Below are 16,379 nucleotides of genomic sequence, written 5' to 3' on the forward strand. Positions count from 1 at the left end.
GCCTCTTACTCACAATCTCAACCACTGAGCCACCTCACCAGATCCATAAAATGATTTCTTTGTCCCTTTCCTAGGGGACTACAGTACTCGATTATCTTACTGCCCATTCTCCTCTTGCTTGTTTCATTAGTTACTATCTTAGATAATTTATTCATTAATGAGTGGAATTTTCTGACACATGTTTATTCTACATTTCATGTTTTGGAATCTTTTCAAAAGCCTGTTTGGTTAATGTGCAGATGTGAGCAGATCTGATTGCCATCCGATTGGTCAACAGCTGGCTCCTGGAAACTTGGATTTAGGGAAGGTTTCCATCATTCTGAGGAGACTAGCTAACACTGTGAAAACTGTATAAGCAGCATGGTTTATGGTGTGTGCCAGGAAGGTAGTGCCTACCTGTTCAGTTCCCAGTGATGACCAGGGACACAGTCTTTAGTGAAGTTCCCTTGTATACAGTATTTCATGCATGCTATTACAGATGGTTGTGGGGGCGGGGGCAGGGGAATTAAACATGTATTGAGTGCTCACTCTCAGAAGCATGGTTCTAGATTCCTCTAGACTTCCCTATTTCCCTTTGCTCAGTTGACTTTGCATCCTTCTGATTTAATAAATTCCAGCTGCAATTATATCCCCAGCGTTCTGAATCTACTAGCATGTCATTATGGTTGGAGGGATTGTGAGGGTCCTCTGCTACAGGTAGTTGCAGATACCTCGACATAATACTTCTAAAGTATTTCTTTAATGAGCTGGTTAGGTTCTGTTTGGTACTAAGCAAAGCCCAGATTTCATGCATAGAGTTACTCAAATGAAAATCTTGTCCTTTTAAAAACCCAAACATTTGAAAGCAACTCACTGGTATCCTGGTATGTCCCATCAGGGCACTGAGTAACACAGCTGCTGGTCTCTTCATTCAGGAAGTAGCCATATTTACAGGACAGGCACTGATCACCGTGGCTGCCAAAGCAGGACTCACAGTTGGGCGCGCACTTCCGGCACCTCTTCTTGTCAGCATGGTAGTGGCCAGGAGGGCAGTTGGAGACACAAATTCTGCATTGTGGGATGGTAAGAGGAATGGTTACTCAGCAATACTCAGACCTCAGCATTTTTGTTGAAAGGTCGACAGCTGCCTGCAGCTTTAAGGTTAATTTTCAGCTGGGATGACAACACCAAATCCAAAGCACCAAATTATGGTGATACTTTATTTGTACTGAAATGTGATTTTATTTGTATGTTAATAAATAAAGTTGCCTGGGGGTCAAAGCTAATAGCAAGCCATAGCAGAAGCCAGGCAATGGTGCTGCACACCTTTAATCCTGATCACATGACAGGCAGATCTCTGTGTGTTCAAGGATACAGCCAGCATGGAGACACATGCCTTTAATCTCAATACCAACCATAGAAAACCTGGAGGTCTGTATAGACTGGGAGTGACGAGGAGGTCATGTGGTTGGGTTTACAACCAATGAGAAGGCAGAACAGAAAGTCAATAAAATGACAGATACACAGGAAGTAGGTCTCTTTCTGAGGGGAAGGACGACAGCAGCAGCAAAGGGTAAGAAAGGGTTTTAAGTCTCAGCTCTCAGCTACTGCTCTGACCTCTTGGGCTTTTAACTCTGCATTTGGCTCTGTGTTTCTTATTTAATAAGACTGTTACATCTACACTAAATCTGCCTGGTAAAGCTTCCTCCTGTGCAGGAAGTCGGAGGGGCATTGCAGCTAGACAGCACCACACACAGTAAACAGGTATTTCATTGTCTGCTATCTTCTAGTCAAGGTCTAGACAGCACCCCACACAGTAAACAGGTATTTCGTTGTCTGCTATCCTCTAGTTAAGGTCTAGCTATGTGAAAGAAATGATAACTGGAGTTTGAATCTCAAGAACTAGCCTATGGTGTTGAATCTGGGGGAAAACAATCTGGGGCCATAGCTTTATGGAAAAGGTAATTAAAATAATGTGTTTGGTCCACTTCTGTGTGAAATTTGTCATATAGCTTGTGAGGACATGTAGATAGATGTAGTGTGTTCTTATCTAAATGAGTACACACACACACACACACACACACAATTTTGTTCACCAGAAACTTTCTTCTTTAAAAAAGCCAACTTCCTTAATTATCTATAACTGAAAACAAGGCTTTACTTATTTAAATATCTATTGAGCACAAAGTAAACACCAGGCATTTTGTTTAGTGCAACAGATAGCACCAGCATCGAGACAGCGGAGAGCCTTTCTCCTTGAGGCATTTAACGTCTAGCATGGATTTAAACAGGATCTGAGCTTGGCTGTGTCTGCTCAGGAGCCTGAGCACTGTTCCTAGAATACAGTTTTGCCTGAAAAAGCATGAGAAGGTAAGCTGGGCTGGAAAAGACATGATGTTGGTTGGACGGGCTTTGTGTGGGCAGGCACTAGTCTGTAGCTTGAATCCACGAGGACATATTTGCATAGCCAGAAACCAGGGGCTAAGAGGCACAGGCTCTATTTCAATGTCTACAGTGGAAGATTAAGAACAAAGACCAGCATGGATGTTCGCACGTTAGGGAATGTAAAAAGAGAGTGTATGTCTGGCCCAGGCACTCACATGTCCAGGAAGGACAAATATAACGTCAGGCAGGATGATTAAGTTCAACAGATATATTTTACATCATGGTGGCTAGAGTTAATAGTAACATGTTGTATACTTGAAAATTGCTAGAAATGTCAATTTAAAATGTTCTCATTACAAAAATGTAATAAGCATTTTGAGGATATAGATATTAAATAGTTTTAGTTATCCTAAAATGTACAACACCATGTGGTATTTCATAAATATATGTAATTTCAACTTGCTAATTGGCAAAAGAAAGCACTAAAGGAGAAGACCAGCATGCTAAGTGCACAGCTGGTCTCACCTCCATGCCTCCAAAAGTGAGAAAGCATTTGCAGTTACAGAATATACATGGCATATATTCTGCATTAACCTGACTCAATTTGGAGTCACCTAGGAGATACACCTGTAGTATGAGGATAGTTTCCAGAGACTGAGTTGAAGACCCTCCCTAAATGTAGGTAGCACCATGCCATGCATGGACTTGGGTCCCAGACTGAATAAAAAGGGAAAAAGGAGAAAGGAAGCTGAGCACCTATGCTGATCTGAGTGCTGATTCACTGTGGCTAAATGTCTCTGAGGGAGTTGAAGATTAGTTAGTTATAGTTGAAGATTAATTAGGATAGAAAGTGAATTAGATACAATAGGATAGATAATGGAATTATTTTCTCTGAATTTGTCAAATACCAATGAACTAGACATTGTTTAGGTATTTAGTACTTGTATATATTGTATATAGTTATTGTACTTTTGTATATAGTTTTTCTTATGTTAGTTATAAGCTTTCTCCACTACGCCTATAGTATCTTGATGAACTATTTTCCTTCAGAGTGGGAGTCAAAACAAACTGCTCTTTAGTTTGCTTTTGACAGGTATTTTTGTCACAGCCAGAGAAAAGCAACTAATGCAGAGAATCAGTATCATGAGTGGGGTTATCTGCTGTGATAAATCTGACCATGTAGTTATAGGATTGTAAGAGGAATATGGAAGCACTTGAGCATTTGGAAATTCAGGCTACAGAAGCACTGAAATGCTCCAAGGAGAGCTTATGGGGCCACCCCCATAGGAATTTATCAGACCAGAATGCTGAGAGAAATGCAGACAACAGAGGCCTGGTCTGAGGTTTCAGAGGGAAATAAGGACTCTATGTGACCTGCACTAGAGGTCACTTATATTACGTTCTGGCAGAACTGCATTCTGTCTGGGTACTGGGCATTTGAGTGAGGCTCAATAAAAAGTTGTAGCAGTTTGGTGGAGAAAACTGTAAGACAGCCTAACGTCCATGCTGTGGTACGGTTACTGCTTACTGCTCTAGTCAGAGTGAGTGAGAGCTAAAAGATGTGAAACATGTGCCTGGGTGAGAAAAACAGGAAGGGAGTTTCAAACCACCACTAAGGACAGAGGTGTAATCATTTGAGAGGTCTCTGAAACTTTACACTCCTTCCTGGAGGATCATGAAAAGGGCCATTACGGGAAGACCCCACACACTGCATGCTCTCACTCGGGAAAATGCAAATCCATCTGAAACGAGGCTGATTGGACTGAGAATGGTGCTGACATGATGCCCTGCTGAAAACAATGGCTCAGGGAAGCTTTTTCATCATATGTTTAACTGCCAAGGCACAGAGGCCACTGCAACTGAGGTAAATGGGGGTCAAGCTATATTTCAAACTCACACCAGAACTTGACAGCATCATTCACAGTGTTGGCCCTTTTAGGCAAGCATTACAATGTTATGGAGGCTTTTATCTAGGTTCCAGAAAGCTGTTGGGGACAGTCAGTGTGAGGCAAGGTCAGATTCTCTGCAAGGAGGTTCTGAGAGGTACTGTGTGAAGCTAGGAAAGTAAGGCCTAAGACATAAGGGAGACCCTAGGATGCTGGAGATGCCAGGACTCTGGGATGTCTATTAAAGAAAGGTATAGTCAATGAACGGAGCCATTTTATGAGAGAGGAAACACGTGTTGCAGGTGGCAGAAGTAGAGGAGTTGGCATAGCCAAGACTGTTGGAGGTCAGACTGTGACAAGGGACCCAGACACCAGACTAGAGCTGCAGGATTCCATGTTTGCTCTACTGGGTTTTGATCTTGCTTTGGTCTGATCTTTCTTTGCAACACCCCAATTCTTCAATTTTGAAACAGAATGTATATTCCATGCCATTATATATTGGAAGCATGGAACCTGGTTTTATAAGGGATTACAGTTAAGAGTAAGTATGTAAAAAGTCTAAATTTAGAGACTTTAGGTTTTCGAATACTGTTAGGTCTGTGAAGATTCAGGGGATTCTTTTTTTTTTTTTTTGGCTTTTTGAGACAGGGTTTCTCTGTGTAGCTTTGCGCCTTTCCTGGAGCTCACTTGGTAGCCCAGGCTGGCCTCGAACTCACAGAGATCCGCCTGGCTCTGCCTCCCGAGTGCTGGGATTAAAGGCGTGCGCCACCACCGCCCGGCCGGGGATTCTTAAAGAATAAGAATGCATTGTATTTTACATTATAAGAGGGTTATGAGTCTTGGAGGATCAGAGGTGGGATGTAATTATTAACAGTGATCCGCTTTGGTGTTGAGCTGACCAGGTGTAGACCTGGGATGGATAATCCTCACTGTCAACATGGAGCGACTTGGAGTTAGCTCTAGATGTGCCTGTGAAGGTTTTTACAGGGAGGTTTAATATACAAGGGAAGATCCACTCTGAATACAGGCAAGATCCCTAGCTTATTAAAGACGGAAAAGGCAAAAAGCCATTTGAGCACCAGAAATGACCAGCATTGCTCTGTTTTTTCACGATGGGTACAATGTGACCAGCTCCTTTTTGACCCAGCTGTCATGCTTTCTCTGCCAGGATGGACTGCGTCTTCTCCCACTGTGAGCAGAAATAAGCTTTTCCTTCCTTTCATTGCCTCTGTCTGGTGCTCTGTCACAGCAAGAAGAAAGGTAACTAAAAACTATGCCAATTTCTCACTGTGAAAATCAGTATGGTTTTCACCCTTGGGAATGACAGGACTGTCGTGAGCCTCAGCAGGAACATCCTTTTTATGCTTAGAGCTTGGTAGGGGAACCTGGGAATATAGTACTATGTATGCATCCTCTATGTGGTTGGCCCCACAGGAATGCCTAGGACATATGGGGTATGCTTTAGGGAACATGTGAGAACACGGCTTGTCTCTTACCTGGTGTTATTTTTCAGTTTGTAGTAGTAGTGTAAACAGTCATTGCAGTGGTCTGGTCCTGGCCCATCACAGCCAACCTCACTGCATTCAGCATCACAGGGACCTTTCAAAAAGAGATCAGAAGTTAGAAAAGGAAAATGATGCTAGCAAGTCAGTTTAATCTTGAAGTTAGAATAGAATAAGACATTTTAGTCCCCTGCCACAATGCAGTGACAATTTCTTTAAGATGGAGGAACAATGGTCAATGTAGCTATAAGCCCAAGAGGGAACCCTTGATTGAAGGCAAAACGTCAATTGCTGAAGAGTCAAGAATATAAATTATGGGCATGGCCTGGTGTTTATATCACATATGGTAGCCTTGGGGCTTTGGGAATGACAATAAGCATTTGGTATTCCAATGATCACCTCCACTGAAGCAAACTGTAGTTACCATGCATAGCAATAACTATATGGTATTTATGGACAAGTTAGATTATCAACAAAAAACTTTTACTCAACACCTAGAGAAGATTTTGTATCTTGTCTAAGGTCATTAAAGCCACTGAGTTATCTTTGAAATACTACAGCCGTCATGAAATATCACTATGGCATATGGCACCAACTTCTCAGCCCCTAGTCTTAGATCACAAAGCGCTTCAGGCACAGAAAGATTTAAGTTTGTGTTCTACCAAAGATCAAAGGGCAGCTCAACAAAGGTATGACATACAAATTCAAAACTGCCAACCAGATTAAAGAAGTCCACACTTAAGATGAAGGTTCCTAAGTTCTTGTGCTACACGTTCTTTGGTATTATATGAGAGACAATTTATAGCAAGCAAAAACTACACCAGAGGAGTGGGTTGTGCTGTGACTGACACAGAGCATGGCATGGGTAATTCAGAGAAGCATTTACTTCTTTCTTCTTGATCTCCAACTTTTAGTATATCTGGACTCATTAATTTTAAGCTCCTTCACACCAAAAATTCTTGTGATTTTTAAATACCAATACATAATTTCTTGAAATATGCAAAATGTAGGTGAAGGGAATCAGAAGTGCTTGAATTCTATTTGCTTTAATCAAAGTGAATTATTGCTTAACCTCTGAGGTCTCTTTTAACCATTAGTGAATTAGGCTTTATAATTATTATATCACACAAACATAAAATGCTAGAACTCAGGTAGAAGGACTTGGAAAAAGATGTGCTAGTCACTGATGAAAACCATATTTTCTAAGAGTTACAATGGCTTGACCAGAATCACATGGCTTGGAAAGCTGGGATTAAAAAACACCCAGAGGTCTAGTACAGATCTGTTTAAAGGAAGCAAATCATGTATTTGAAATGTCCTCATGGTCTGAATGGAATTAGTGATTTTAAAATTCTGAGGGCTTGAAGGCATTCCTGATTAATTTCAAGAGTCATTTGACAATGCTGTTTATTTCTCTTTCCCCAAGAGTCTTAAATTGATTTCCAAATTAAATTTCACAGCTAGTACAACTTGAGACAGTTCAGCCATCCACCACTGTACACCAGGGGAAGGGTGACTGTGTTGTGTGAGTTAAGACAGCTGCGGATATCACAGTCTTTGAGAATCAGTGATACGGTCACCTGTGCCTCTAATCAGATTGGCCTCTAGTGGAGACACACACACACACACACACAGAGAGAGAGAGAGAGAGAAGAGAGAGAGAGAGAGAGAGAGAGAGAGAGAGAGAGAGAGAGAGAGAGAGAGAATAAAGAGACAGACACACACACAGACAGACATAGGTAGCCCTACATTTTCATTAGATCATATTTCTATGCATTTAAAAACCCTACAAATATGTATTGTGATATGTGCCAAAGGTGTATGTATGGCAGGTTCACACACTATGTTCCTTTTTTTGCAATCTTAAATTGTTCCAGATATAGCATAGCCTTGCGAATTTCAGGATCATGGTGACATAAAATTGTCTTTGTTCTTTTACAAGTGTCAACATCAATGCTCTAGAAATGTAATCAGAAAGAGGCAAGGATGTGTTATTGTGCTCAGAATTTTAACATTACCAAATCTGAATCTGAATTTGTCAAAATTGGGATACAAGAAAGAGTAATAGCTTATTTACTGCTGTGTTCCATTTATGATTTTTGGATACCCTTTCTCCTGTCACAGAAGATAAAATGGTTTCTAGTTATAATATAAACAGTAACATGACAAGCTCAAAGCAAAACAAGATGAGACAAAAGCTGACACAATCTAACTCTGGTTAGCTCATTTGGTCTTAATTATCCAAGCATGTTATTGACTCCAGGGTATACTACCTATTTACAATAGAAGAACCTACAGCACATTTAAGACATTCTAATCAAATAATTAACTAAAAATGTTTACCTCAGCATCAAGAGAAAAATCCCTGAACTACAGGAACAAAATATTTTTTTGTTTAAAAATACATCATATTTCAATTTATAAATACTTCTTTATTAGGCAGAGCTTTGGCAAATGATGTTATGTGTCATATCTTGTAAGGGCAGGATGTCCCTAGAATTGGTTGTCAATACAAGACAAGATTCACAAATAAAGTAAAAAACATTAGAAAATTGACTTCAACACACATAAATTAAATAAAAAAAGTGGGCTACATGTTCAGAGAAAAGACAAAAATGCAGTCGGGTAATAGACTTCCTAAATACTACTATACATAGTGGAACATTATGGGATTATTTTCCATGACAAGGGCAACAATACTAAAAATAACTAAGTATAACAAAAAGAAGAAAATTACATCAAGCTAAATGATTTAAACAAAATGGTGCATGTTCTATTTTATATGGAAGACTAATACAAAAATAAGTCTTCCCATGAGATTGCATGTAAATTCCAATTAAGTTCAAATGGAAAACTAAAATGAGACTTTAGTCATTTAAAATTTCATCTGAAGAAGAGGAGGACAATGATCTTTATGAAAACTGGAAGTAGGTGTTTGACAAATGTTAAAATAGACTACAGGGGTTGAAGGTAGGGTATGTGTGTGCCAGCCTCCAGCACAGGAGAAGAGAGGAGAAAAGGGGGAGAAGACAGTGGTTTTATTTTATTTTATTTTTGTCAACTTGATTAGTCATCTTGGAAGAGGGGCTTCAGCTGAGGAGCTGCTTACAACTGAATGGCCTGTGGCAAGTCATACAGCATTGTCTTGATTGATAAGGGAGTGCCCAGGCCACTGTAGGATGTGCCATCCCTGGGCAGGTGGGCATGAGGTGTATAAGAAAACAAGCTGAGGAAGCCAAGGAAAGCAAGTCTGAAAAGAAGCCTTCCTTCATGGCTCTTCAGTTCCTGCCCTGACTTCCCTTCTCAGTGGACTATAAACTATGAGCTAAAACAAAGCCTTTCATCCCCAAGTTGCTTTTCATTCTCCATAGCAACAGAAAGCAAAGCAGGACAAGAGGGGAGAAGAGAAGAAAGAGAAAGAGGAAGAAAAACTCATAAAAGTAAAATCAAGAAAGACAGGTGATATTGGTTTAGGAATTATTATGTTGATGATTCAGAAATAGTGGATTAGCAGAGACCTTGATCTAAGAACTCACTACACTGTTGTAAAGAAAGCATTAGAGTTGATAAAAGGGGCAACTGCTCAGTCAATGACACATATTTGTTTGGAAAATAAAGTTAATTTCAATCTGCCCAAACCAAACCAAACCAAACCGAACCGAACCGAACCGAACCAAACCAAACCAAACCAAACCAAACCAATCAGCCAGCTGGAGAAACATAAAGAGATTCTCAAAACAAAACATTTGGACATTTAGCTGATATTAAAGGATAAAATTTCTGAAAATAACAGCAATAAAAATGTTGTATATAAAGTACAAACCACACCCTCTATTGGTATTTTCTGTGAAACAATGCATAATAAAAGTCACTCTGGAAAGGGATAGCTGAGGGTGTGTTTTCAGGAGCTGTAATATGATGTGAAAGGCAGTAGCTTACTGAGTTCTTATAGAGAAGGGAATGGTTATCCCCTTAAATAGAAAATGGGTAAACAACGCGGCATTTAATCTTGAGAACTACAGAAAAAACACATTTAGGCTTACTAGCAACCAAAGCTCTAAACATTTGAAAACATCCCCGTTCAGCTTTCCTTTTCTTCTTTCCAGTCAAGGCTGGCAAGAATGAGCACTGTTAGCACCCATGAGCCTGCAATGGTTGTCTGGAATTCAGTGTGACAGGAGGTTTCCACTGAGGATTCAAAATGATTATCCACTTTGTAGCCATAATCTCAAAATAAAACTCCATCTAAAGAAATAATTTCTGTGATGGCTATTCTTGGTTGTCAACTTGACTACATCTGGAATGAACTAAAACCCAAGTGGCTGGGTACACCTGGGAGTTTTTTTTCCTTAATTAAATCATTTGAAGTGGGAAGGCCCACTTTTAATATAAATCTTCTGAGGTAGAAGGATACCCCTTTAATCCAGATCTCTTGAGGTGGGAAGATTCAACCTTAACTGGGACACACCTTCTACTGTCAGCCTACATAAAGAACATGGAAGAAGGAAGCTTGCTCTCTTTGCCTGCTTGATCTTGCTCTCTCTGGCAAGTTCATTCCTTCACTGGCATCAGAGCCCACTTCTTTGGGATTCCAACATATACTGAACACCAGCTGAGACTCCTGCCCCATGGACTGAACAAGTACTGGATTCTAGGACCTTCCATTCACAGGCAGCCATTGTTGGACTAGTTGGACCACTAGGCCTGTAAACCATTCTAATGAATTCCCCATTTGTCTCTCTCTTTCTCCCTCCTCTCTTAACTCTCTATGTATACACACATATTATATTCATTTAATTCATCATATATATGGAATATATATGTATATATATACACACATATATGCATATATATGCAAAGACAGGAAACCTATTTCTTCAAACCTGTCTAAAACAGTGTATAATTCTAAGCAATTTGTGTCTCAAATTACAGATGACATACACCAGTGGTCCTGGTGGTGTGAGTGCAGGTGAGCTGGATCTGAGGACCCGAGAGTAGAAGTGGCCCCGTTCTTTGCTGCAGGCTGCATGGGTGAGGTAGCTGATTATTTTGTAAGTGGCTGTGGGACCAGTGGGAGAGATTTGTCTGGACCTCAGGTCCAGACAGGACTGGAGAAACTTCCCACTACACTAAATTGTGCGACTCAACAGGCTACACTACAGCTTCCACACGAGATTCTTTTTCTTTTTCTGTTTGTTTGTTTGTTTGGTTTGGTTTTTCTTTTAAATTTTGTTTTGTTTTGGAGGCAGGAAGTTGCAAGGGGATGGGGAGATAAGTGGTATTGGAATGCATGATGTGCAATCCACAAAGAATCAATAAAAGTTAAAAGAATTTAAAAAATCAGATAAAATACATCATCCCATAGTCACAGGATTGGCTATCTGTGTAGACAATACATACAGCTACTTAAATGTATGAATTTATTAGTAAACTAATGTACACACAAATATTTGGGGAAGAAAAATTTCTAGACTATGGATAGATGCTGAATATAATGCACATTGTACCACATCTTTGAAGTGTATTACAGTACATCAATTACATCATGTTATTCCACATGCCAGGAACATGCTTGAGCTTTCTTAGGTTATGTTCAACTCACCCGCATAATCTTCAGCACCATAGTCATCTGTGGGGTCTTCTACTCGGCTGTAGCGGAAGCGTTCTACTTTGGGAAACTCATTGGTGGGGGAGTATGGTTGTACAGACGTGCCATAGAGGACCAAGGACCATTCTTTCAATTTACCTTGAGAAACAATAACAAACACAGACCATGACTGGATAATCTGAGATAGCTACTCAGCTTCAGGTCAGTCCTTCTCTACAAGAAAAAGTCACGGTGGAACAGAGGCAAATTGACAGGAACTGTACTTGATGCAAGGTAAGAAATGCACATTCCTACCATTTGCAGAACTAGGAATTTGCCTGTTCACATGCCCCACACTTACTGTGTATCCACAACAGAAAAACTGGGAAATAAATGTACTTCTGATCGCTGAATCAAGGGATGAATTGCAAATTATGAATATTTAAGAGAATACTAGCTGTCTAGGGAAGGCTTTGTTTTTTTGAGATACCAAGATCCTACCTCAGCTTTTGAGATGGTTTTGATAGTGTCTGATGTGTTAATAAGACAATTCTTTTTTCCACCCAATTCCATAGTCAGTTGTTCAGTATTTTTACTTAGATGATTTTGAAAATGGTGCTGTCTGATATGACAGCCATTAGATATACTTGGATATTTAAATGTAAGTGAACTAAAATTAACTAAGAAATTCAGGTCCTCAAGATGGTACTAGTCATAAATCCATGGCCATGGATAATAGACTACACCATTGCAGAACATTCTCCTAAATACTGTGGGTTGCAGGTAACCCCTCACTCATGTACCTTAATGAACTTAGTGGTTCATGAAGCTAGACCTGGGTGGAATTTTTTTGGTCTATTGTAGATGCTTCACCTCAGGTGAAATGGATGGTTCTTCACCTACCTGAAGGAAGAGTCACACATTACTAGCCTGGGAAAAATAAGACAACTAAGATTATTCTCAATGCATTTTATTTATGTGATTTTAAGTCAAACCTTTTAAAAATAAAAATGTCTCTGTTTCATTAATTAATTAGCTAAGAATGTATGTGTGGGCATGTTTGGTGGGCGGTCAAGGGACACTTTTGGGAGAGAGTTCTTTCCTTTTACTGTGGGGGCTCTGGGCATTCAATTTAGGTAGTCAGTCTTGGTAACAAGTGCCTTTACCTACTGGGCCATCTTACCAGCCCCAAGTCCAAGACTTTCCAGCTGAGCCACCATAAGTTTAGAACCACAGATATTTCTGTCATGCACTCAGTTTTATGAATCTATGTATTGAGCTAGTATAGTGGGTTTATATGTGGTTTGCTCTTGGCTACCTTTTCTTTGTTAATTGCCATACTCTTCACAAGGTGAAGGCTACTTGTGTTAGAATTTTAAGCAGCATGCATAAGCAGTGGTGAGAAGAGAATGGCCAATGCGCATGGGTGATTTATTTGATGACCTCGAGGCAGCAATGCTGGAGAAGTCTTCCTTTCCACAGGATATCTGCTTGACTCCTAATGGAGTATACAACACAAGGATGGCAGGTCATCCCATTTCTCTACCACCTATAGACCTGATTCCCCGTGGATCTAAAATTGACCTTATGAACTGTTTTAGAGTGTTGACTCAAATAGGATTACCCTTGGCCTAGAGACTACTATAAGGATATCTCAACATGACTGCAGTCTACAGTTCTTCTTCTCTTCCTCCTGCTCCTCTCCTTTCTCTGAGATGACTTCACTCCATAGTCCATGCTGGCCTTTGCTGTGGGATGTTCTGTATGTCCTGTGGGAGCCCATTCTTGGGTTCCTCGTGGCTTTACCCAGCAGGTCCGCATAGAGGATGATTAGGACCACGGGCCTGAGTGCAGGTGTCTAAGATGGTCTGTACTTGGCTGTGCTGTGGGATGGTCTGTATGTCCAGTTGCTCTGATTGGTCAATAAATAAAACACTGATTGGCCCGTGGCTAGGCAGGAAGTATAGGCAGGACTAACAGAGAGGAGAAATAAAAGAACAGGAAGGCAGAAGGACTCACTGCCAGCCACCGCCAGGACAAGCAGCATGTAAAGATGCCGGGAAACCACGAGCTACATGGCAAGGTATAGATTTGTAGAAATGGGTTACTTTAAGATATAAGAACAGTTAGCAAAAAGCCTGCCACGGCCATACAGTTTGTAACCAATGTAAGTCTCTGTGTTTACTTGGTTGGGTCTGAGTGGCTGTGGGACTGGCGGGTGACAAAGATTTGTCCTGACTGTGGGCAAGGCAGGAAAACTCTAGGTACAGGCCTTGATCTTGCTATGATCCTGCTGATGCCATAGTTCCTAAGTGCTGGGATTACAAGTATATGCCACATCTAGCTAAATATTTAATCCTTTTTTTAATGGAGGGAAAATAGACAAATCTAAACTCAGTGTGGCAGTAGGAACCTCTAGATTTTGGTATGATTATACCATCAAATTGAGCTAGAGAAATTCTACACATCCAACAAAAATTTCAGCAGCTAGAGAAATCCCTCACTAATCACAAACAGAGAAACCTACCACAGGACTCTGTGTGACAGAAACAAGGAGAGAATTATGGACAAATACACTTGTAAATTGAAAAGTCCCTCATCTAAGGTGTGACTAACCCTGAGATGAAAAATGAAAGGAAGGATATACAAAGACCACATATTTTTATTAGAGCAATAAGGTATAAAAAGAAAATATCTAAGTGATTGGGATTGACTATAGTTAAAGTGAATGTTTAGTAGTATTGTTTTGTTTTTGAGAGAGAATTTCTTTGTGTAGCCTTGGTTGTCCTGAAACTTGCTCTGTAAACCCGGCAGGCCTCGAACACATAGAGATCCAGCTAAAGTGAATGTTTAAATAGTATAGTTGTCCCTCAACATCTGTGAGGAATTGGTTTCAATACCTTCTATGGATATGAAAATCCACAGGAGCTCAAGTCTCTTATAGAAATGGCACAGCATTTGCATAGAACTTATAGATATCTACCTGCATACTTCAGATTGTCTCTGGGTTAGTCATACTACCAAATACAATGTAAATCATCACCATACTGTATTGTTTAAGGAATTAAAAGCCAATGCATATCCAATAAATGAAATCTTTTTCCTAAAATTTTTTATATAAGTTTGGCTGAATCCAGGGATATGGAACAATTGTAGCACACAGACATGGAGGGCCAACTGTGTAAGGAGAAGCCAGAATGAATCTGGGCTACTCAGAGAGATTTGTAACACAATGCTATAGGAAGCTCTGGGTAGACTCTGCACTCCTGCAGGACAGAGGGTTTGCATTCTCTACCCCATGACTCTTGCTTGTAGTGACTACTTAACTAAAAGCCCTGGTTGAGAGCCTGTTGGGTGATGATAAAAAACAGAGGTATTTTGCTTACTTTAAAAAGCTTCAAATCCTCTACAGACAACACACCCTCTGTATCTACACTTCTCTTGATATACCACTGCTGCACACCCATTTTTTTTTTCTACAGAATCTCTTGACACTTAGCGGCCTGCAGGAACACCTACTGATGGATAGCTGGGAGATGCAGTGGGTCATGAAGCAGAGCTCAGTCACCACGTCGTTCTTACTTTCTTTCTACATTTCATGTATCCCGGGACAGGGACACTGACTAGGAGGAATAAAAGGAAGAGAAAGCCCTAGGAACTAAGTGAATTACAAAAATAGGCGAGTATCTAGGAACTGTGGGTTGTGGTCTGTCTTCTCTAGCAACCTTGTGTTTGTGGAACAAATATTTGATTTCTGGGTAAAACTTTGGCCACTGTTATATTCAGATAGCATGCTGATGTTGAATGAAACATACTTATTTTTTTAAACAAAACTTAAAATATCACTTTATTTACTTATGTATATACACCTATGTGTGGGTACCAGCAGCATCGAGAGAAGGTGTTGTGTGCCCTCTTCTATCACTTTGAACCCATTCCTTGGAGGTAGGCTCTCTCTGTGAACCTAGGGATCATGTTTTCTCAAGTCATCAAGTTCCAACAATCTTCTCTTCTCTACTCCTGCTCAGAGTTGGGGCTACAGGCTTGTTCCTGGGATTACGAGTATGTGCATGCCAGGAAACCTAACTTGTTATGTGGGTATTGGGATCAGGTCCTTATGATTGTATAGTGGCACTCTTAACTGCTAAGCCAACTCTCTAGTCTCACTCCTGGATGCACCACAGGGTTAGGCCTTCCTGATTATGGGGCCTTAGATCCTACATGGCAGTATAGAGCTGTATACATCAAACAATGGAGGGGAAAGATACTCAAAGCATAATGGTCCAAATGGATCTTTCTGACTTCCTTGACAGGCAGGCAAAGTGTGGGTGAACCTGAGCTTCACCCCAACTTCTCCTGAGCACCTCTGTTTTCTGCAGCTCACTGAATGCGAGTTACAGTTACGGAATGTCTGGGTGGTCCTGTTCTTTGACAGTACATGGCTGTAAGTCCTGAAGTGTCTCTCAGGTCTGGCCCTTCTGCAAATGGACAGAGCACCAAGGAAGGCATTACTGACAGCTGAAGAGGGGTCTGTGGATGGAGGGGAGGCTGCATACTTACTAGCTACTTGACTCATTTGTGAGTCAAATACGACACAGGGTTCTACCATGGGCAATGTAGTTTCCCACTGTATGTGCATTCCTTTATCACATGACAAAGAAGCTTCAGACACTGGCATGAAGGGCTCAACTGACATGGTAATTTCCATACTACACACCAAAAAGGGTTTTAGTTTCCTTTGCTCTTAGGTTCATGCAGGGCAGAGTACCATCATTTCCCCCTTTGGTAGTAACCAGATGAGGTGGCTCAGCCTAAGCTCACTGTCTTGCTTGAACTGAAAATGAAAATCTGAGAAACAAACAAACAAACAAAAAGCCGCTAAGGAAAGCTATCTCTTTGTTTGTGAATTAGTGTGCCTATAACGCAGTTGAAAGCATTGCCGGTGAACAAGATTGGCTTTTTGCAGACTATAGAAAAGAGGGTCAGGTGTAGTGCTGCAGGATTTGAGTTTCATCCATAGCTACATGTTTATTCTTTATA

General features: G+C 40.6%; 1 protein-coding gene across 4 annotated transcripts in view; it reads right to left on the bottom strand.

The window, feature by feature from the left end:
• Pcsk5 (proprotein convertase subtilisin/kexin type 5) overlaps positions 1 to 16,379 on the bottom strand; it is a 434,887-nt gene that overhangs the window by 151,958 nt on the left and 266,550 nt on the right. For all 4 annotated transcript variants that reach the window (XM_076560923.1, XM_076560919.1, XM_006995970.4 and 1 more), the window contains exons 14-16: positions 11,355 to 11,498; positions 5,747 to 5,849; positions 854 to 1,047 (exon numbers count right to left, since the gene is read on the bottom strand). In XM_076560923.1, the coding sequence (XP_076417038.1) occupies positions 854 to 1,047; positions 5,747 to 5,849; positions 11,355 to 11,498 (441 nt within the window). The remainder of the gene's footprint in view (positions 1 to 853; positions 1,048 to 5,746; positions 5,850 to 11,354; positions 11,499 to 16,379) is intronic.

The sequence above is a fragment of the Peromyscus maniculatus genome, chromosome 1 (genome assembly GCF_049852395.1).
Source record: "Peromyscus maniculatus bairdii isolate BWxNUB_F1_BW_parent chromosome 1, HU_Pman_BW_mat_3.1, whole genome shotgun sequence".
Taxonomy (NCBI): domain Eukaryota; kingdom Metazoa; phylum Chordata; class Mammalia; order Rodentia; family Cricetidae; genus Peromyscus; species Peromyscus maniculatus.